This window comes from Diospyros lotus, chromosome 10 (assembly GCF_014633365.1).
Source record: "Diospyros lotus cultivar Yz01 chromosome 10, ASM1463336v1, whole genome shotgun sequence".
NCBI classification, from domain to species: domain Eukaryota; kingdom Viridiplantae; phylum Streptophyta; class Magnoliopsida; order Ericales; family Ebenaceae; genus Diospyros; species Diospyros lotus.
This window is the reverse complement of record NC_068347.1, coordinates 7,528,496-7,552,164: the sequence shown is the minus strand read 5'-3', so window position 1 is coordinate 7,552,164 and position 23,669 is coordinate 7,528,496. Positions and strand designations below refer to the sequence as shown.

Sequence of the window (23,669 nt, the reverse complement as noted above, 5' to 3'; positions counted from 1 at the left end):
GGAATGAAAGGTTGCTACAACTGTAGAGAGGAAAGGCATGTTAATCTGAACTACCCAAAGAAAGGAATCACTTGTTTCAACTGTCAGCAAACAGGATATTTTGCAAGAGATTGCTCCAAGCCGCAACAGATGAGTCAACCTCAGGGATTATCAGGAAATGCTAAGGTACAACAAGGAAGAGTATTCCATCTGACTCAGCAAGATACGGTAGAAGACCTAGCTATAATCGAAGGTACCATGTTTATATTTGGTATTTCTATGCAAGTCTTAATAGATTCAGGAGTGAGTCATTCATTCATTTCGCATGCAATTGTTGAAATACTAAGAGAAAAATCGAAAAACCTAAACTGTCATATGATCATGGCAACCCCGATGGGGAAGTCTCTAGAAACCTCCTCAGGATATAAAAATAGGAAAATTCAGATAGGAGAAGTTAAGTTCTTGGTAGATTTAATTCTTCTAAAATTTTAAGACTTTGACGTGATTCTAGGAATAGATTTCCTAACTAAATACAACGCCTCATTGGATTATAAGGCCAAGATAGTCAGTCTCAGGATTGGAGACTCGAATGTCAAGTTTCGAGGGCAAAAGAGGGCAAATAAAAGGAAATGGATATCGACTCTAAAGGCTAAGAAATTATTACGAAAAGAGGCACAAGGGTACTTGGCTTGTGTCAAAGGGAAGAACGAGGAACCATTAAAAATAGAAGAATTTCAAATCGTTAGAGAGTTCGGGCATGTGTTTCTCGAAGAGTTACCTGGATTGCCACTGTAGAGAGAGATCGAGTTTTCAATAGAAATTATGCCAGGGCTAAGTCCAGTTTCCATACCCCATATAAAATAGCTCCTGCAGAATTAAGAGAATTAAAAGCCTAATTTCAAGAGCTGTTAGGTAAGGGGTTCATCAGACCGAGCATGTCGCCATGGGGCGCACTAGTGCTATTTGTTAAGAAAAATGATAGGAGTTTGAGGATGTGTATAGATTATCTGCAGTTGAACAAGATAACTATCAAGAATAAGTACCCACTCCCCAGAATAGAGGAGTTGTTTGACCAATTACAAGGAGCCAAGGTCTTCTCGAAGATCAACCTGAGATCAGGGTACTACTAATTGAGGATCAAGGTAGATGACGTGCCTAAGACAGCTTTCCATTCCCGGTATGGGCACTGCGAATTTATGGTGATGCCTTTCGGGCTAACCAATGCCCCGGCAGCTTTTATGGATACCATGAACAGAGTTTTCAAACCGTTTTTAGACAAGTTTGTGATCGTGTTTATAGACGACATACTAATATACTTCTCATCTGAGAAAGAACACGAGTCACATTTAAAAGTAGTATTGCAAACATTACAAGAACATAAGCTTTATACTAAATTCTCTAAGTGTGAATTTTGGTTAAACCAAGTGGCATTTTTGGGGGATGTCATATCGGCCGAAGGAATATAGGTTGACCCAGCAAAGATAGCGGTTGTGAAAAGTTGGAAACAATCTCAGTCTATTACAGAAGTTAAGAGTTTCTTGGGATTAGCTGGTTATTATAAAAAGTTCGTGGAAGGATTTTCCAGGATTGCAACGCCCCTTACCAAGTTAACCTAAAAGGGGGTAAAGTTCGATCAGAATGAGCGGTGCAAGGAGAGCTTTCAGATGCTTAAGGATAAACTCATGACTGCTCCAGTACTAGCTATGCCAAACAGGTCAGGATGATTTGTGGTGTATACCGACGCCTCAAGGAACGGTTTGGGATGTGTGCTGATAACGTGAGTGATTTATGTTTAAAAACCATCCTTGGGAATGTTTCATAATATTGACATGCCCTGATATGTATCCATCACGTAGACTGCACACATGACATGACTATAAAATGCATATGTACACGTTGATATCATTGATCACGCGCATTGTATCCGTTTGGGAGTACGAACTGGCATCGCTGCTTTACCAAGGATGCCCCCCATACACCTCGGCTTCGAAAGAGGTGGCCGTAAAAATGGTGAGTAGCATAAAGGGTGTAGTTGACCCTTATGAAGACGTAAGACATTGCATCCATGCATGATAAAATATTTAGTGCCTTTAATTAGATGGTTCATCATCTAATTCAGGTTATGCCCCTAGAATATTCAACGTTCCAGTTGGGACCTACAGTGAAAGTACGAAAATCGAAGATGTGTAACGACTCAAGTTGTCGAGGAATGAGCAAGTTGTACCATGTTTTGTTGCAGCATAAATATTTCAAGTATTATGTATTATGTCATGACAGGAATGTATGATTTAAGTCATATTTTGGAAGCTTATGTATTGTACCCAATTTGAAACGATTTTGTATCAAGGACCATGTCGAGTTACCAATATATAAGATGCCATATTTAGGTTCGATTCTAGCTTCTGCTATAAAAGATTCTGTTTAGGCCTAGTGTATGAATTGTATAGCCTTGCACTAGATAGGTTTATGGAAATTTTGGGAATGATTAAATTTAGCACGTGGAAAGGTGTGTTTTTTAAAAAAAATAAGTCCCGAATTTCCTAAGTTATAACACACCATGAGTAAGTGGGATGGGACAAGTCGCGGCCGAATTCGGGATATAAATAGCCAAGTTCAAGCAAGGTTTCTCATTCAAGTTTTACTTCGGAAATCGGGTGTTAAGGCAATGTTTTGAGAGTTTGGTGAGAGAGCTTCTGATCTGTGAGTCGTGGGTAAGAATTTTGGAGTGTTTGGTGGCCATTGGAGCAGAGGAAAGCAATGAATTGAAGCTCGTCGGAAAATCGCGCCATCGTGGAAGCTGAGACTATTAATGCCAATTTGAAGTATTTTTTGATTTTTTTTTTTCAAATTTTAAGACCATATTTGGTGTATGGATGCAATGTCTTACGTCTTCGTAAAGGTCAACTACACCCTTCATGCTACTCACCATTTTTACGGCCACCTCTTTCAAAGTCAAGGTGTATGGGAGCACCTTATAAAGCAGCGGTGCCAGTTCGTACTCCCAAACGGATACAATGCGCGTGATCAATAATATCAACGTGTACACATGCATTTCATAGTTATGTCATGTATACGGTCTACGTGATGGATACATATCAGGGCATGTCAATATGATGAAACATTCCTGAGAATAGGGTTTTTAAACATAAATCACTCACGTAATACCAAGTACCTGCTTAAGGGTATATCATTTATAACTGTACAAAACTTGTAAAAGTACACTTACCTTTCAAAATTAAACTGCTTTAATAATCGCGTCGACCTCGAGAGACGTGCTAGACATGCTATTTCTCAATCCTTGGCCTCAAGGGTCCCTAAGCATCAAATTTATTTTAAAATATCAGTTTCCTAATCTCCTCATAGTTTTCATAATTTTCATAATTTCTTCTTATTTTTTAAGCCTTATTTCCTAAAAAATATTCACAATAAATATCTAAACCCTCATTTAACCCAATTTTTCTTCACTAATATTCTTCAAATAACATTTCTAGACTTCTAAAATTTCCTTGCTATTTTTCAGATTTAATTCCTATTTTTTCTCTATTTTTCATAATAACAAAATTATAAAATAAATAATTAATTTAGCATTTTCGAGTAAAATTTTCCCAAAATAAGGCATAAATTAAATTCTAGATTTTTTGGAATTTTTTTCTAGATTTTTGAAAAATTCTTCCTATTCTATTTTTTTTTTCTTTTCTTTCTTTTCCACCTGTCGCGCACGTGCAACCCACGCGCTGCCTCCCATGCCCTTGGCGCGTGCCCGCCACGCGCCCGACCTTCTGGGTCATCTTCACCGTTAGCTACTTCATTGCTGGCAACCCTCCCGAGCCCCCAAGCTTCAAAACAACCCCCTATCCCCCCTAAATTCGACCTCCTAGTACAGTCATAATCTTTCAACAACTTGATCCACTTTCATTCCCTCATGTTCAAATCTTTCTGTGACAATACGTATTGTAGACTCTTATGATCAGTAAAAAATTCAAACTTCTTGCCATATAAATAGTGCTTCCAAATCTTTAAGGCGAACACCACCGCTGCCAACTCCAAATCATGGATCGGGTAATTTCGCTCGTGGTTCTTAAGCTGTCGGGACCCATAGGCATTAACCTTACCGTGCTACATCAACACACATCCCAAACCGTTCCTTGAGACGTCGGTATACACCATAAATTCTCCCGACCCATTTGGCATAACCAGTACTGGAGTAGTTGTGAGTTTATCCTTAAGCATCTGAAAGCTCTCTTTGCACCGCTCATTCCAACCGAACTTTACCCCCTTCTGGGTTAACTTGGTAAGGGGCATTGCGATCCTTGATACATGTACCTATTTATAAGTTTCCTAATACCTTTGTACTTATTTATCCATATTTCATCATAATCATAATATTATTTTTTACTATATATTTTATATGATATAAATACATTTATATACCTTATACTTACTTATTCATTCAAGAAATATATATATTTATAATTTATACATACCATACTATTTATATGTAACCTAACTATATTAAATCCACTGATAAAAATTCTAACAATTTTACTATGGCCCGTATATACCCAAAAATCACGCTTATTTATTCACGACATTCCAGGGTATTACATTTATAGTAGTTCAGCTATACTGCTAATTAGTTTACTACCTTAGCTCCTTACTAAAGATTTTAACGGAACAAGCTACTTACTATATAGCTTTTAACGGAACAAGCTAGAACATTTTTACACAACTTCTCAAGGAACAATCTGAACCTTTACAACTATTTTTTCAAAGTTCAATCACAAGCAACTATAGCTTAAAAGTTAAAAAAACAATCACTGGGAGAAGCTTACAGTATTGCCCTCAAACAAAATTAAAATGGTTTCTCTCAAACAACAAGAGAATAGAATGGATAAAAAATGAAAAGGCAATTATCTCTAATATTGAACTAAGGATGCAGGATTTTTAAGCTCTTTGGTTTGAGGATGATTTTCTGAATGTTGGAATCAGCTTGGTTTTCTATATGCATGAGTGTGTAACCTTCTTCTCATGTTTTGGATGTAGATATATAGCTTTGATTATCCCTTTCCTTCATCCCTTTGCTTTCTCTCGGTCGTCACCTCCTTCTAACTTCGCCGTCGTCGTTGTTGTCTCAATTTCCTCCATGGCAATCGCTACCTCCAGCCTCATCCCTATCGTCGTTGCCTTCATTGTCCCTCCATTGTCGCCTCCTCCATTGTCCATTGCTATCACCTCTATCGTTTATCACCTCCTCCATCGTCTGCTGCATTGGTTCTCCATTTCTGTATATATATATTTAACATATATATTTTAATGTCTATTGTATTAATATATTTAGCATTTTTTATGAATTAAATCTAAATTTAAATATAAAATATTATATTAATATTTTTAATAATTATATATAATTTATCAACATTTAATGGTAAAATTTTTATTAGTTGGATATCAATTTATAATTTATTTTTTATTAAAAATTAATATTTTTATGAATTTTATTTGTATTATTTAGCAGCATGTCTATTGTAGTCTTTTGGTTAAGTTCTGATAGCTTATAAAATATTTCAAACCAAGCACATAACTATATAAATGATAACTTAAAATATATTTATTTAAATATATTATTAATTTACATATTAAATAAATTAAAATTTATACAAGACTTAAAAACAGGTAAATTTAATATACACTTATTGAACTTTAAAATTATAATTATTTACTCACTGAACTTTAAATTGTTACTATTTACTTGTTGAAATTTGCTCAATGTTAACCATCTATCACTCGTTATAACTCCATCAAATCTTGCAAATGGAAAATGCACACGTGGCTAATGAAATTCGACGTGGCAAAGATAAATTTAACATACACTCATTGAAATTTAAAAATGAAACTACTTGCTCACTGAATTTTGAATTATTATTACTTGCTCACTGAAATTTGCTCAACGTCAACCATCCATCACTTATTACATTATCGTTTGATCTTAAAACACTCGTTAAGTTACTGTTTGATCTTGAAACACTAATTACATCATCGTCTGATCTTGGAATCATTGTCCTTGTGTGGTCCTCTTGTCCTCGTGCTTTTAATTTTGTAAGGGGAGGTAAATCGCGAGATGTGCCTCGGGAAGGCCAAGGTTTGAATTAACAACTCACTGGGATGACACTAGTATATTACGATCCGTCTTTTGCCATCCAAGCTATGCCCTGAGAGTATCACTATCTGATCTTAAAATATATTAAAAGCTTATTATATGCATCCGAGATCATTTTCTTCTCAAATCAGAAATCAAAAACTAAACCAATTATTCAAATTAAAAAAATTATTGATGCAAATTAGAAATAAAAAAAAAAGCCTACTTAGATTTTTTTACCTCCATTATAAATCAAAAGCTACGATTTTTGTAATCAGTTTTTAGTTCTTGGTCTCATTATTGAATATATTTTTGTGAATTTCATTGTTTGTAGGGGAGGTAAAAAATCTAAGCATGCCTTTTTTTTTACTTCTGGTTTGCATCAGTAACTTTTTTAATCTGAATCATTGGTTTAGTTTTTAGTTTTTGATTTGAGAAGCAAGTGATCTCAAATGCATGTAAGAAGGTTTTAATATGTTTCAAGATCATATGATGATGTAATTAGTGTTTCAAGATCAGACGATAATGTAACAGGTGATGGATGGTTGGCGTTGAGTAAAGTTCAATGATCAAATAGTAACAATTTAAAATTTAGTGAGTAAATAGTTACATTTTTAATATTCAGTGAGTGTATATTAAATTTACACTTATCATGTTAGATTTCGTTAGTCACGTTGACATTTTTCGTTTGCAAGATTTGACAAAATTATAACGAGTGATGTATAATTGATGTCAATAAAGTTCGGTGAATAAGTAGTAATAATTTAAAATTTAATAAGTAAATAATTATAATTTTAAAGTTAAAGTATATATTAATTTTACCCACTTAAAAACTATAAGCAAAAAAAAGGGGTAAGCAAAACAACCTCTCCGTCAAACCCGGACAAAAGATTTGATGAAAGCATCCATCCCACTTAAAAGAGTGATGACCCGTATAGGGTTTGAAAAGAAAACGAAGGAATAAGCAAGCGAGATGAGGACAAAGATTGGGCAGTCCGGCATGGTGGAAGTGGACGGCCCGCCAAGTTCTCCTCGACGACGGCGACGACCAAGACTACGAAGCGTGGTGGTGACTGGCGGCGCTGGTTACATTGGAAGCCACACGGTGCTTCAACTGCTGCTGGGAGGCTACAAGGTGGCGGTAATCGACAATCTCGACAACTCCGCCGCCATTGCAATCAACCGTGTTCGGGAACTTGCCGGTGATCATGGCCCTAACCTTACATTCCATCAGGTTCCTATCTTCTCTGTTGCTACGCTTGTAGGTTTTCTGATCTGCTTCTGTTTTCTCTCATCAATTCATCACGTGCTCTGGATTTGCCTCCCTAGATGATTATCCATTTGGTAATGTGCCTAATCGTGAGAGTTTGTATTAATTGGTTCTGTGCTTCACCTCTGTGTGTTGCTTCTGAATTCTGATTGGCCCTGCGTGGATTTCCAGTTAGTTTTCAATTTTAAAATTTGAATTCGTTTCGGTTGAAGTTTTTGTTTGGCTTAGCGAGCTAGAGTTTTGAATACCCCCGCCGCCAGCCAAAAAAAGAAGAAGGGGAAAGTGCTTATGTTTCAATCAATAAACTGCCCGAGAACACGTCAAATTACTTACAAACTCTGGGATTGTTGCTGATATATTTTACCTCACACTTCATATTCCCAAGTTCATGGCCTTCTATCTATACAACAACAACAATTACATGTCTTAATCCCACTAGTGGGGTTGGTTACATGACTTCTAGACCTCCATCCATCTATCTCTATCTGTGGCCATATCCTATCATGACCCTAAAATATCCATTAAGTCCTCTTAAAAGGGGAAAGCAGTTATTTCTTTTTATGGTAAACTAATTCTTATGTATCAAAGTTAAGACAACATGTTCAACCGTAATCCCACTAGGTAGAGTCAGACATGTGTTTTAGCCTGTAAATCATCTCCATGACCATATATGTTGGTTAAATAATGCGATTCTTCTCCTTCATTCCAGTTTGGGACTGGCTATAATAAGGAGTAACATCTTGGGGACCATAAATGTTGAGGGTTTTACTTATACAGAGGCAGAGTTTCAATATAACAAGGATAAAAAATGAAAATAATATTCGCTGTTAGCCAAAAATATTATTAATCAATGAACTGTGCAATGATAGGTAAGCATCCACACAACCTCCACTATGCACGGGTTTTGAAACGTGTAAAATATAGGAAACAGTATTCACGCCTAGGAGTTCAAACTTTGTCTCCCGACATAAATGTCCATGGACTGTAACCTTTGACAATACTGGCATTTGAGAAAGTTGGATGAGTTGTGCCTTTGTAGTAGTGTCTCCTGGGTACGTGCTACAGAAAGTCAACAAAAATAAGCTTTTTATTGTTCACTTAAACTAGAAAAACATACTTGCTCGATGATAAACTACTTTCAGTTTATCAAAAAAGGGAAGGGAAAAAAAAAAGGAACTACTTTCAGTGTTGAAAGATAGGGGACAGTAAAAAAACAAAATATAACTCTCAGAATGTTGCTGATGAATGAATTATGTGTTTTTAGCCACTCATGTAATATGTCATTTTTGAAGTTCTGTTGATTGTGTGCTAATCACAAGGACGCTAGAAATATATTTCAAAGATGAAAGAATCATCTATTGATATCAAATTAGTTGCTCAATATGATATACACGTGACTATGCTAGGGGACACCCGATGCCAGAATTGAACTGATTATTATTTTGAAGGATATTGTATGTTCTGGTTGTATTTAACACTTGGTAAGGCAGAGTGATGGAATATGATCCATAAAGCTAATCCCAAGCAGTTTGTGAATGGCTTTTTTAGCAGAGTTGAATTGATCTTATAATTCTAGTGCTAATGGTCTTTATTTATCTAGTTGATGGCGCTAATGTCTATTAATCTGCTTTTACCTGCAGATGGACCTCCGAGACAAACCAGCGCTTGAAGGGCTTTTTGCGTCTACAAAGTAAGTTCTTCCTGTATTTGTCTGTTTATCACTTGTTTTCACGGTAAATCTCTGCAAGGAGAAGCTCTAAATGATTAATCTTTCTGAATTCCAACTGTGCAGGCTAATAAACTCTTATTAGTTTTCTCTAACATTAGTGATTTTCCTATCATTTAACATTTTATTCTTACACATCTTAGTTATCTTCATATCAGTTTTGTCATTCACCTGTCACATTAGACTGTAGCCAGAAGCTTCTTTCTGCATGCTTTATTTGGTTCAAACTATTGGGGTTCAGGAATCTCCTATGCTAATTGCTATTTAATAGATAGTTCAATTAATGTTTGATCTTGAGGACCTAGATATTAATATGAAGGAACAAGGAATCATCTATGCTGTGTAAAAGTTCAATCCACAGCTTGATCTTGAGGCCCTTGATATTAATACGAGGGGACATGAATGATTTATTTCATGAGAAAAACAATGTTCCACGTACCTTCTTGTTGTTTATTTTTTTTACTACATAGTGAGTATCTGCAATAGCAAAAAAGATTTCTTTTACAGACATAGAGTTCATTAATGTGAGTTGATTATTTAACTTTGGGTTTTAAATTGAGGCTACCTGTTGCTCAACTACCTGCCTTCGAATTTTTCCTCTTTATACTAATCCTATTTGGCCTGCAGGTTTGGTGCTGTCATCCATTTTGCTGGTCTAAAGGCAGTAGGTGAAAGTGTGAAAAAACCCATGATGTACTATGACAATAACCTTATTGGCACAATCATTCTATTGGAAGTCATGGCTGCCCATGGGTGCAAAAAGGTTTTACTCATGTTCTTTGTATATGTGTGTGGACTTTAATTGTGTAATTTCTGTTCCCGTTGTGGCACAAACTAGGCTAACCCTGACAAGGTAGATCTCAAAAAGTTTGTTTCATCAAGAACTTTGTCTTGTTGCTTAAGGGCTTCAATTACTTCATTTGCTTGAGAAGAACTATTTCAGTGCTTTAAATTGTCCTTTCACACCTTGTATAGGATGAATATGTTGTTAAAACAAGATGTTATAATTCCTTTGGCTCTAATGGAAAGAATGGAAAGCAAAAAATCATAAGCATTTTTTGTTTCGTGGCAGAGAACTGAATTAAACCTTCTTGGAACTTCGTTACAATATGAGTTGTTGGGTTCTTGTATAAGATATTGCTGTGCCATTTTCAGACTCTTAAAATGTTAAAATAAGTTCAGGCATATAAGTGTAGTTTTGCCTCTATTTCTGTTTTGTTATCAATTAATTGCCTTTTCTTGTTGAGTTGGGCACACATACACATTTTTTTGTTTTTTTCTCTAAGTGGCTGCTTGCAATCTTATGTTCTCAATCTTTTGAGTTACTAGGATGTTTCCATTTGTTTGCTGGTTCTGTTATCCTGATTCATTGTCATTGACCTGTAAATCAAACTGGATGCTCACCTCCTTTTATTACAGGTTCTCTTGTAGCCCTCAAGGGTTGATGCATTACATGACAGCACCTTGTTACAACTAAAGTCAATTCATGAAAATTGTCAACCATTAAATATTTATTGCAGACTGGAATTCGTGAATGATTTCTTGTTTTCTTTTTCTTTCATGTTTTCCCGTGCTGATTTCTATTTTTCAAAACATTTCAGCTTGTGTTCTCATCATCAGCTACTGTTTATGGTTGGCCAAAGGTAGTTCCTTGTACAGAGGAGTTTCCCATTGCTGCAGCAAACCCATACGGACGGAGCAAGGTATGTTTTTGGCTATGTGATCGTGCACTTATAAACTTAGACATTAGTAATGAAGGAATTGGTGTGTGTGTGTGTTTTATATGAAAGAAGAACTCCAGTTACCCATGTTATATTTGTACTTGTTGCTTTTCTATGCTTTGTTTCTTTACTTAGAATCATATTCAAAATTCTTTCGTATTATCTCTTTATTTTGATGAAGCATTTTTCTTTTTGTGTAAAAAAAAAATTGTAGCTACTAACTTTACAAAATATTGTTGTTACTTTCAGCTCTTCATTGAAGAAATATGCCGCGACATCTACCAGTCAGACAATGAATGGAAAATCATATTGCTTCGGTACTTCAATCCTGTTGGTGCACATCCTAGTGGTTATATTGGTGAGGATCCTCGTGGTATCCCAAACAATCTTATGCCTTTTGTGCAACAAGTAGCTGTTGGTAGGCGACCTGCACTTACCGTGTTCGGAACTGACTACTCAACAGAAGATGGTACAGGAGTACGTCTTCTTCATTTCCAGCATGTTACTTTCTACTGTTTGCTTGTGTTAGAGTTGGTTTTCAAAATCTATGACCAAGTAATGCTAGATGTTTTCTCTTATATGTCAGATCTGGGATCTGTCGGGTTGTGTTTCTAGGATTTTAGGAATGAATAATGGCGGGAAAGGAGATATGAGCGAGAGGGAGAGAGAAAGAATGAGATAGAGTTAGAGAATTGAGATTGAATGGGAGGGAAAGGACTTGTGGAATAATCTTCACATATCCCCATTCTCATGAGCAGCTTCTTATTTATAGGAGTTGGTTACAATAGAGGCTCCTTCTAACTCTCTAGAATCTCCAAGTGGCCATGTGCCAACTAGGCTGCCCTACCAAGTGGGTTATTACAGTTATAACAACCTACAATAGCCTGCCATACCCTTCTAATAACCATCTAATTACATGTTAACTCTTGGGCCGTGACATTATATACTGAATAATTGCCATTTGTTTCCATCGACTCCTCACCCTCCTTGCACTTGCCAAAAGAAATTGGCATGCATCTATAATAGTTGAGATGAAAATGAGCTTATTCATAAAATTCTCTATTGTAACATTTCATTATAATTTGTCTGAAGTTTAGAAATTGGACTTGTGCCAAAAGTGCTGTCCAAGTAACAGATATGAAAATGTGCTCCAGGAGCCAGTAACATCTTCACCTTATGACTCTGGGCATTTTGAATTACTAATGTGGGTGTGCATGTTGTTTCAATGATAATCTTTCTTTGTGGCGACTTTTTTTTTCTTATTATTTAAGGTAGAAAAGCAAAATGGCATCCTCACTGCATGGGTATCCAGATTTGCTAGGTTGGGAGAGGGTCGCTTTTTTATGTAACCTTATCCTTGGTTTGCAAAGACCATGTGAAGCTTAGGAAATAAACCTAGCTTTTAATATGTATAAAACCACTTTATTCAATTCATAGACTATACACCTATATATATATACAAATACAATAGGCCATGGGCCATGGGCTCTATCATAGGATTAACCCTAGACTATAACCATATAACTCAACACTTCCCCTCAAGCTGGAGTATATATATCATATGCACCAAGCTTGCTACAAATATATTCAATTCGAGGACCCTTGAGAGACTTAGTGAAGACATCTGCTAACTGGTCATTGAAATTGACAAAATCTGTGGTAATACAGCTAGATAAAATCTTCTCTCGGATGAAATGACAATATATCTCGATATATTTGGTCCTCTCATGAAAGACTGGATTGGAAGCAATATGTAATGTAGCTTGATTGTCGCAAATTAATCTCATCTGTGATATCTCCCCAAACTTGAGCTCCTAAAGCAATTGTTTTAACCAGATAAATTCACACGTTGCCAAGGCCATAGCATGATATTCTGCTTCGGCACTCGACCTAGCAACAACCTCCTGCTTCTTACTTTTCCAAGATACTAGGTTTCCTTCAACCAGAACACAATATCCTGAAGTAGACCGCCTGTCAGAAGGAGAACCTGCCCAATCAGCATCAAAATATCCGACTACTTGAGTATGACCTTTGTTCTCATACAATAGTCGTCTACCTGGAGCTCCCTTAATACACCTGAGAATCCGGACTACAACATCCCAGTGGCCATCACAAGGAGACTGTAAAAACTGACTGACAACACTGACTGAGAAAGAAATATCTGGGCGAGTGATAGTGAGATAATTAAGTTTTCCAACTAGTCTGCGGTATCTTCCAGGATCAGTAAGAGGCTCCCCCTGTCCTGGTAAGAGCTTTACATTAGGGTCCATAGGAGAATCTATAGGTTTACAATTAAGCATCCCAGTTTCTTCCAGAATGTCTAACACATACTTCTGTTGAGAGATAACAATACCAGAACTGGACGGAGCAACTTTTATGCCAAGAAAGTATTTAAGTAACCCCAAGTCCTTAGTCTGAAAATGATGGAAAAGATGTTTCTTCAACTGAATAATACCATCCTGATCATCACCGGTAATAACAATATCATCCACATAGACAACCAAGTATATACACCTCTCCTATGATGTGTGTTTATAAAAAACTGAATGATCAGACTCATTACGAGTCATATCAAAGTCTTGAATGACAGCACTGAAACGACCAAACCAGGCTCGAGGAGACTGCTTCAACTCATATAGTGAGCGACGGAGTTTACAAACCTGCCCAGACTCCCCCTGAGCAACAAACCCAGGAGGTTGCTCTATATAAATCTCCTCCTGAAGCTCACCATGTAAGAAGGCATTCTTAATGTCCAGTTGATACAACGGCGAGTGGCGCATAGCTGCTATAAAGAGAAACAAACGCACAGAGGACATCTTAGCAACAGGGGAAAAAGTGTCACCATAGTCAAGGCCATAAACCTGAGTATACCCTTTGGCAACCAAACGAGCCTTGAGGCGATCAACCTGCCCATCAGGACCCACCTTGACAGTATAGATCCATCGACAGCCGGCAAGAGATTTCCCTGGGGGTAAAGGAACCAAATCCCAAGTACCATTGGAATGCAAAGCAGTCATCTCATCCACCATTGCTTATCGCCACCCCGGATCAGAAAGTGCCTCATTAACAGTCTTAGGTACTGAAACAGAGGATAAGGAAGACACAAAAGCACAAAAAGGAGACGAGAGACGGTGATAGCTAAGAAAATTATAAATGGGGTGAGGATTGCGAGAAGAACGGGTACCTTTCCGAAGGGCAATAGGAAGCAGATCCTCAGAAGGCAAGACCGCGGCAGGTGGAGAGACTGGAGCAGGATGTGAGGCAGCAGGAGTCGCTGAAGTAGTAGGAGATGCGGGAGAAGGCGCAGGAGCAACATCTCCACCAAGAGGAGACCGAGATGGATGACGCCGATGATAAACCCGTAATGGGGTAGAAGAAGGAACATGGAGAATAGGAGTAGGAGGACTCGCAGGAAGAGGGATGACCTCAGAAATGGGTTGACACTCGGAATGAGGCGAAGAGTAGAAAGGAGACGACTCCAAGAAGGTAACATCCGCCGAAAGAAAATAGCTGCGAGTGTTAGGAGAATAACACCGATAACCCTTCTGCAGGCTAGAGTAACCAAGAAAAATGCACTTGATGGACCGAGTAGACAATTTATCATGACTGGGAGACAGATTATGGACAAAACAGGTGCAACCAAAGACACGTGGAGGAAGAATATATAAGGTTTGATCAGGAAACAAGAGAGAGTGAGGAATCTGGTGCTGAAGAACCGATAAGAGCATCCTGTTAATGAGATAGCAAGCAGCAAGGACAACTTCAATCTAAAAGCGAAAGGGGACATGATGATGTAAAATAAGAGTGCGAGCAGTTTCAATCAAATGTCTGTTTTTACGCTCAGCAACCCCATTCTGTTGTGGTGTATATGCACAAGACGACTGATGCAAGATTTCCTGAGAAAACATAAAAGTAGTAAAGGGAATGGAAAAATACTCAGGGGCATTGTCACTACGCAATACGTGGACAGAGGTATGAAATTGCGTTTTGATTTCAGCACAAAAGGATTCAAAAATTGAGAATAACTCAGAACGATTTTTCATTAAATATAACCATGTGCAACGAGAATAATCGTCGATAAACGTTACAAAATATTGAAAACCCAAAACAGACATGACATGACTAGGACCCCAGACATCGGAATGAACTAAAGCAAACGGGGACACAGCCCGATTATTGACACGCTTTAGAAAAGAAGTGCGAGACTGTTTTCCAAGTTGACAAGGCTCACAATGAAAAGACGACAAACTAGATAAACTAGGGATCATCTTCTGTAACTTAGTTAAACTAGGATGTCCCAAACGATTGTGGAGAAGAGCAGGAGACTCAGTCACCGAGTAAGCAATAGGCGATGTAGGAAGGTTGAGATGATAGAGACCCTGCGACTCACATTCGACGCCAATCATCTGTCCCGTACTGCGATCCTGGATAGTAACAGAATGATCATCAAAGGTGATAGAACAATTTAAGGCACGCGTAAGTTTACTAACAGAGACAAGATTAAAGGGACAATGAGGAAGATAAAGGACAGAATCTAAAGGCAGAGAAGGTAAGGGTTTGGCAGTGCCAATAGCTTTAGCAATCGTTTTGGACTCATTGGCTAATGTTACAAAAGGTAAAGAAATAGAATTAGTAAAATGAGAGAACAAATGGGGATTACCAGAGATATGGTTAGAAGCACCTGAGTCTAGGACCCATGGTCCCAAAGAGGATGACTGAGCGAGATAGGCAGTGGAATCACCAGAGTGGGCGACATAAGCAATTGTGGATGAGGTTTGCTGGGACGTCTTATACTTGAGATACTCATCATAGTCAGCCCTAGTGAGAAGAACAGATTGCGGTGGATGACCATCAAAGGACTCAGATCGAGAACCATCAGCATGAGCAACATTAACACGAGGAGGGCGGCCATGTAACTTATAACACTGTTCCTTAGTATGCCCCCACTTGTGACAATAGTTACACTTGGGGCGTTTGCCCCGATTACCACGATCTCCGCCTTGTTCGCCACTACTCTGAACCTGTGAAGCCATGACTGAATGATCACCTGCAGAAGAGAGAGGCACCATAGGAACAGATGAAACCCGAAGAAGACGAGAATACACTTCATCCATAGTAGGTATAGTAGGACTAGCAAGAATCTGATCACGAACAGGAGCAAGCTCAGGATCAATGGTAGCAAGAGTACACACCATGAAGAACTTATCCCGTTGAGCTAGATCCTCTGCAGCAGTCTTACCAGCAGGTAACAATGAGTTAAATTCAGCTTTAATAGAGGCCATCCGACCAAGAAAATCAGGAAGAGTCAAACCCTGTTGTCATAAACTAAGCAGATTAGACACCACTAAATATAGGCGTTGAATATCATTAGTGTATAACGCTTTGGCCTGAGCCCACAATTCACAGCACGTGGTATAGTTAGTATAGATCGGATGAAGAGAGGGATCAATTGACTGCCACAAGAGACTGCACAACAGAGCATGAGCTCTCTGCCACTTAGGTTTGTTTGTGGTCACATTCTCGGCCTTGGTAATTAGATGATCCTGTAAGCCTTGACCCATACACCATAGTAAGCCTTGACCCATACACCATAGTTCAACTGCCTTGGACCAAGAGATATAATTGGAACTACCCATCAACTTCTCAGTAGCAATAGCTGGAGAGGGAGATAAAATACCAAAAAAGGAGCCAGATTTATTAGTACCAGCCATGTTGGATAAAAGGGAGCCCTACAAGATCAATAGATCTGAAACCAAAGGGTTAAATAAACCAAAAATAAAGGCTGGATGATCCAGCACAGAGAACAGGTGCGCTGGAGCGACGACAGATGGCAGATGCCGGTGACCGGTGGCCGCGGATGGCGACGAAACCACCTAGGCTGGGATGGACTGAAGGAGGCGAGTCCAATGGTGAAGACGACGTTGCGATCGGAGCACTGGTGAGAGAGATCGAAGCAAAAATGTCTCCGTGAACAGTGCAAGAGAGGTGGCGCGTGGCGGCGGCAACGACGACGATCCTCCGGGGGTTAACAAATCGGAGGCCGGCGAACGCAACGGCGGTGGTGGTGTGCTTGATCGGTGGCCGGACGGTGAAGACCCGCAGCTGACCAGTAGCGCGCGCGGTGGAAACGCAATGAGCGGCGACGACGGTGGCACGGCAGGCTGCGGTGGTCGGTGGCGACGTGACCGATGGTGTTTGTTGGTGATGTGGGCGGCAGCGACGGCGGCGGTAGCTGCGGTGGAGGCAACGACGGCTAGGGTTTGTATGGTGGCTGCTAGGGTTTGTATTAAAAACTAGGGTTTGTATTTTGACTCTGATACCATGTGAAGCTTAGGAAATAAACCTAGCTTTTAATATGTATAAAATCACTTTATTTAATTCATAGACTATACACCTATATATATATACAAATACAATGGGCCATGGGCCATGGGCTCTATAATAGGGTTAACCCTAGACTATAACCATATAACTCAACAAACCATATCAAAACCATGACCATCAAGTTTGTCTATGTTAATATTAGCGCCTAGTTTGTTGCTTCAGTATGATATTCTTAGTGCCTAGTATTGTGTTTCTTCCCCCACCCCTCTTTTTGAAGTTTTGTACATGTAATTGAGGTTATGCTTTGCTGGTAACTATTTTGTTTTGATGCCCAGGTACGTGACTACATTCATGTTGTGGATTTAGCTGATGGGCATATTGCCGCGCTGAACAAGCTATCTGATGCTTCTATAGGTTTGTGCATGAGATTGTCATCTTCTATTTGGTTCCAGTTTGAGTGTCTAATGTATGGAGTAATTCTTTTTCCACTAGCCTATATAGCCTATATCACAATATGGCTGCTCTGAAGAGCCAGTTGCACTAAGAATTCTAGTTATGCTGCCAAATAAAAATAGAAGCCATGGTTCTTGCAGTTGCACCATGTAAAAGCTTGAAGATTTTTGATGGCATAGACTGTGGATATTCGTGGTTGAACTTGTGATAAATTTTCTTAAAGATTTCAAAAGTTAGAATGCTTATAACAAAAGAAGAGGATAAAGATACTTCTATTATTGGTGCATTATCTTGTAAGCACTGATAAGGATTCAGGCATTCACATGGATGTGGACATGCAAAACAATGATTTAGAAAAACATAAAAATACTTATACTGTAGGGATACATAAATAAATGTAAAATTAAATATTTATTTTTCTATTGGTAGTGTTCGCTGTTCATGAACATAATAACTAGAAAACACTGAAAATATTAAAAAATTACCATTAATCCAATAAGAATATTCTAATTCTATATAATGATAATAAACAGAACTATTAGGAAAGTATTACTGATCTAACATAAAGTAATATTAAATCCATAATGATAATATAAATATTATTTGACATAAAAAAGAGTAGTTATTCTTGTTGGATTTATGATGTTTATTAGTCTTCAATAAAAAATTTATTGTATTTTTTATTTTTTCTCAAAAAATTTATAAGCTCTGTTAACAGCCTTTTGCCTCAGTTGTGTCTGTATTGTATTGAACTCATGGAGATGTATGTTGGTAGCATGTCTCAGACATGCCCAAAAATGAAAATTGTAACAAAAATTGGGAGAGATACCACTTGGCATGTGGAACACATCTTGAATTGCCCAACAAGTACCCGTGTCTATTATTTGTCAAACATGGGTATGACACTGAAAATGAGGTGTCTCTGCTTCTTCCTAAATTATCTTGGTTTATACATGATAGAGGACAAGCAATTGTTTATTTTATTTCTCTTCAATTATTCTACTATTTGTGGTGTGTCATCTCTTTGAACATGTTCCATTGATCTATCTTTAATGCAAGAGTTTATACTTTGGATTACATTGCGTGCAGCATGCATGTGTCCTTCTTGGCTTTTCCTTGGCAGAAGTGTACTTTCCAAATATCACGTCTTCTTTGCAAGCAGTTACTTGTAACACTCTTATTATTTGCAACGAGGAGCTAGCTATTGTTTTTTTGATGAAGTCTGTGTGAAAATTTCATAAACAAATCTTACCTTGAAAATTTCATGCATTTGAGTTCTTAAGGAGTCATTCTATTTTCCACTATCAGAGACAATATGATTCCTTGAAGTTGCATGAGTGCTCTTGTGTGAATTCCAGATGTAGATTTGCCTTATTTTTATGGTTAAACTTGTTGAAGGCTTAAATTGACTGGGCAGTGAAAAAATATATGACCAAGCCTTGAGCTTAAGAATGGTAGTTTTTGAGATATTTTGGGTGCTGCTGCACCTCAAGAGCTTTTATCTTTGCCTAGATTATATTTTTGTGAGCTTTAAGGTGAAAAGATGGCTAGTACTATGTGAAGATTAAAAGCTGGCAAGTAAATGTGGGATCATGTGGTTTGGATTATTTTTGTTATTGCAGGTTGTGAAGTGTACAACCTGGGAACTGGGAAAGGGACATCAGTTTTGGAAATGGTAGCTGCATTTGAGAAGGCTTCCGGAAAGGTACTCAACCATTGAAACCTGTATGTTAAGTTTTCCCACAGTCGATTGAAATGCATAAACATCTTCTCACTGGAACTTATTGTTTTTCCATGCTTAAATAGTGATTTTCAGTTGGATGCATGGATTTGATTTTAAAATTATGAACGTCACTTTGGTATAGGCTATTAAACTTTCTAGTTTAGGAAACCAGCCAATTATTAATCTGAGTCCAAGATGCTAATATCCTCAAAAAATGGATTTTAATGGGAGAAAAGGGAAAAGTAAATAGAAAGAAGTTTGCTCTGGGATCATAAATGGGCATTTATAAATCTAGCTCCCTAGTCTCCAACCTGCCTACTAACCTGTGTTTTTCTTTTCGAATCAACATTATGGTCATTTTTGTGGATAAAGGGCTAAGTTTTGTTTTCCTTTTTTTTCCCCCCAGAAAATTCCTCTTATATATGCCGGGCGACGACCTGGTGATGTGGAGATTGTCTATGCATCAACTGAGAAAGCAGAACGTGAATTGAATTGGAAGTAAGTGCTGAGTCCCCTTTTAAATTGCCAGGCACAACGCTTCCTGTAAAGTTTTAATATCATGCATGATTGATAAGGTTATTTACTTAATACGGGTTTAGTGCTTGTGGTGAAATTTTAATTTTGATTCTCAGAAGACTTAAGCTGAATTTTTTCAGAAGAAATGTAATGCTAAAATGAAATCCATTTGAAAACAGACTTCACAACGGACAGCTTAGCCAAGTTGCTGTTTAGTTTGGGTGCCTTATTCTATTAGCATATCTTCTCTCAAATAGAATGTTGAAATATGACAATCTAGATAAGGGAATACAGCTTGGCTAAGTGTTGCAATATTGAGTGAAGAAAAATTGTTTTTCAAAACTGTGGATGAAACCATGAAGTGACCAAACACCTGACATCTATTCAATTAGCTTTAGCAACTGATGTGGAGTATCTTTGCAGGGCAAAATATGGCATTGAAGAAATGTGTCGTGATCAATGGAACTGGGCCAACAAGAACCCTTACGGCTATGAACCTCAAGATCACACTACTTGATCAGCTGCTAAAGTGGTAGTGTTTATAGTCTAGAAAAAGTTCTTAAGTTAGGGATTCCCCTTCTATTAGTATAGTCCTAATTAGGGATGAAATAATTGAATCTAGTTTTCCCTTTTTGCTCAATAGCAAGTGAATCCACTTGGAGTATAGAAAATATTAGGGTTTCTTTTTTGTTCTTATAATCTCTTTTTAGTGGTTCTAGTGTTGGGCTGGTGCTTTTCTGCCATGACTGGAGTCCTCCAATAAAAATAATTTTAACAGTTCCTTTATCATATATATTTTTTTCTTGGGGTACTGTAACTGCCATTGTTTTGTCTTGGCAGAGAATGATGACATATATATATATATATATACTTTGGTTCACGTAAAAAGAATTATTGCGAATAAACAACACAAACCTTAGGGTATTCACAGAATACATTCAATCACTGACTCACGATAGCCAAAACAAGAAGTATAAACATACATACACAAACAGAAACGAAAAAGGAAATGAAGAACGAAAGGAGGCAAATTTTTTTACCGTGGTTCATCTTAAAAAGAGGTTATGTTCATGTTGAGCTCCGGTGAAAAGAACTCACTGCACTGAAATGAAGAATCTAAGATTACACCCTCAAACCCTCACAAAATACTCTCTCTATACAACAATGGTTCCCTAACAAAAATGCCCTATAATCACAAATGCAGATTAAAGATGTATTCTATCGAACCAAAGAACTTAATAACACTATACAGAGCATTTACAAAGAATGAGAAAAGAGAAGCAAACCAGAAATCCTAACCTGAAGACGAAGACTTCTTACCCTGATCTTTCTTTCCCTTTTTTTCTTTCCTTCCTTATCGTCTGGCGGTCCATATCCCGAGGGGGAAATTAATAGCGTTGATGGAATGCTGAGATTGCATCTCATAAAGCTTGGATGAATGGCTAAGATTAGATCGTGCAACACGATCGATTATTCCAACAAAAAGGCTATTGGGCAGAGAATACAATCAGGCGAAGGACAAAGTTGGCATCAAGGACGATCAGGTGCCTCCAGCGACTAGAGGATGGTTGCCGCGCGTTGCCATCCAGCAAGCGCCACTTGGCAGCCTACGGTTGCTACACGTGGCCTCCTAATCTGCTAAAGCCAATGACGTCGTTTGGTGCTTCACCGCCATCAATCTCCACCTTGAAGCATCAAACCACATGTGAACCCAAATTCTCACAAAGTGTAGCATGCTACAATTCTCACATTCACAGCTCTGGCTGATTTGATCAACCAATGCCCACATGTAACAGGTCCAAGCAATGCTTGAACTTTGTTGCAGTTAGAACCTTTGTGCCCATATCTACTGGGTTGTTTTCTGTAGGCACTTTCAGTATAATTACAGTGCCATTAGCTACCAAATCTCTAACATAATGATACCTGACATCCACGTGTTTTGTGCGTTCATGGTAGACTGGATTCTTGGACAAATAAATCACACTTTGGCTGTTTGAATACACCACTACTTTGCTCTGAAGCAGGTGGATCTCCTGAAGAAGTCCTTGAAGCCATACAACCTCTTTGAAAGCATCGGTCATTGCTACATACTCAGTCTCAGTGGAAGACAGTGCAATCAGAGGCTACAGCTGTGATTTCCAGCTGATACAGTTTCCACCCAAGGTGAAAAATAGAGCAGTAGTGGACTTCCGAGTGTCTCTTTCACATGCAAAGTCAGAATCTATATACCCAACAAGATCAAGTGTATTATATCTTTTTTTATAACTTAGTTCAACATTTACCGAGCCATTTATATATCTTAATAAATATTTCAATGCATCCCAACGAGGTTTACCAGGATTTGACATGAATCTACTAAGGGAGGAAATAACATAAGTTAGATTAGGTCTGGTACTAATCATGGCATACATAATGATTCCAATTGCATTAGCAAATATAACATTTTCCATTTTAATAATTTCTGATTTGGACGATGGGCTTTGAGATTTGGTTAGGACAAAATGTCCAGCTAATAGAACACTCACTAGTTTGCAATTGTGCATGCCAAATTTTTTCATAACTTTCATTAAATAGTAATTTTGATGAACTTTTAAGTTGAAGTTATCTCTATCCCTTTCTATTGTCATTCCTAAAATTTTCTTAGCTGTCCCTAAGTCTTTCATATCAAAGTTTGTATTGAACATTTGTTTTAATTCATTGATTTTAAACTTAAACTTGCTAATCAACATGATATCATCCACGTATAACAATAGGTAAATAGGGACATTAGAGAGAATAAAATAAAAATAGTTATTATATTGACTCCTAATAAACCCAATCCCTAGGACAGAATTATCAAACTTTTTATACCATTGTCTTGGTAATTGTTTTAAGCAATACAAAGATTTTTTCAGTAAACAAACATGTTCAAGCTTATCCGAGTCAATATATCTATAAAGTTGAACCATATAAATTTTCTCCTCTAAATCTCCATGTAAGAATGCTGTTTTGACATTTAAGTGTTCTAATTTAAGATCAAATTGAACAACAACTGCAAGCATCATGCGAATGGTTTTAAATTTAATTATAAGGGAGAAAATTTCACTGTAGTTTATACTCTCCCTTTGAGTGAACCCCTTAGCTACTAATCTTGCTTTATACCTAATTGAGTCAGTATGAGACATTTCTTCTTTTAATTTGTACAACCATTTACACTGAATCAGTTTTTGTTTCTATGGTCGAGGGACCAATTCCCAAATACCATTAGCCTTAAGAGAGGTCATTTTCTGATCTATGGCCTGCTGCCACTTTGTGCATTCCCTGGAGCTGACAGCCTCCTTATAAGTGGAAGGCTCACCACTTCTTAATTTTATCCCTACAACTAGGGCACAATACATTAGGTCTGAATAGGCATACCTTGCAGGGGGTCTAGTAACCCTTCTGCTTCTATCGCGGGCTAGCTGATAGTCACTGAGATCTTGAGGTGAGCTATGATGCTCCACCTCAATCTCAGGGTCATCTTCTTGTTCCTCTTGATCATCATCATGATTAGAGGTTTGATTTTCATTAGGCACTAGAACACCTTCTAGGTCAGGTTCTATTGGAGCAGCTGGTAGAATGTTATTTCCTGCAGCTTGCTCCACCTCGATTTGTGTAACATCCCCTAAATTTGGAGTTAAATAATAATTATTAATACCGGTGTTTGAGGTCATTGTTGTGTATTTTTAGATTTAAGGAAAAATAATAATTCATATTGATTTGAGGAAATGAGAAATTAAGGCACTTAATTAATTTATTTGGGAGTATTTATGAAAATAATAAAATAAATTAATTTAGTGAAT

At 37.7% G+C, this 23,669-nt stretch overlaps 1 protein-coding gene across 1 annotated transcript; it reads left to right on the top strand.

Moving 5' to 3' along the window:
• The first annotated feature begins 7,014 nt into the window (after positions 1–7,014).
• Positions 7,015–20,639, top strand: LOC127812090 (UDP-glucose 4-epimerase GEPI48-like). Its single transcript, XM_052352411.1, has 9 exons — positions 7,015–7,349; positions 9,026–9,075; positions 9,739–9,874; positions 10,713–10,814; positions 11,082–11,309; positions 17,492–17,570; positions 19,232–19,314; positions 19,739–19,830; positions 20,272–20,639. The coding sequence occupies exons 1-9, from the start codon at positions 7,089–7,091 to the stop codon at positions 20,363–20,365; spliced, it is 1,125 nt and encodes a 374-aa protein (XP_052208371.1). The 5' UTR covers positions 7,015–7,088; the 3' UTR covers positions 20,366–20,639.
• Positions 20,640–23,669: the final 3,030 nt, after the last annotated feature.

Bases quoted from the DNA above. Each gene is read 5' to 3' on its own strand.
- LOC127812090 (XM_052352411.1), top strand. From the start codon at position 7,089: ATGAGGACAAAGATTGGGCAGTCCGGCATGGTGGAAGTGGACGGCCCG. The intron at 11,310-17,491 runs GTACGTCTTCTT...TTTGATGCCCAG, and splicing joins CAACAGAAGATGGTACAGGA to GTACGTGACTACATTCATGT. The intron at 19,831-20,271 runs GTAAGTGCTGAG...GTATCTTTGCAG, and splicing joins GAACGTGAATTGAATTGGAA to GGCAAAATATGGCATTGAAG.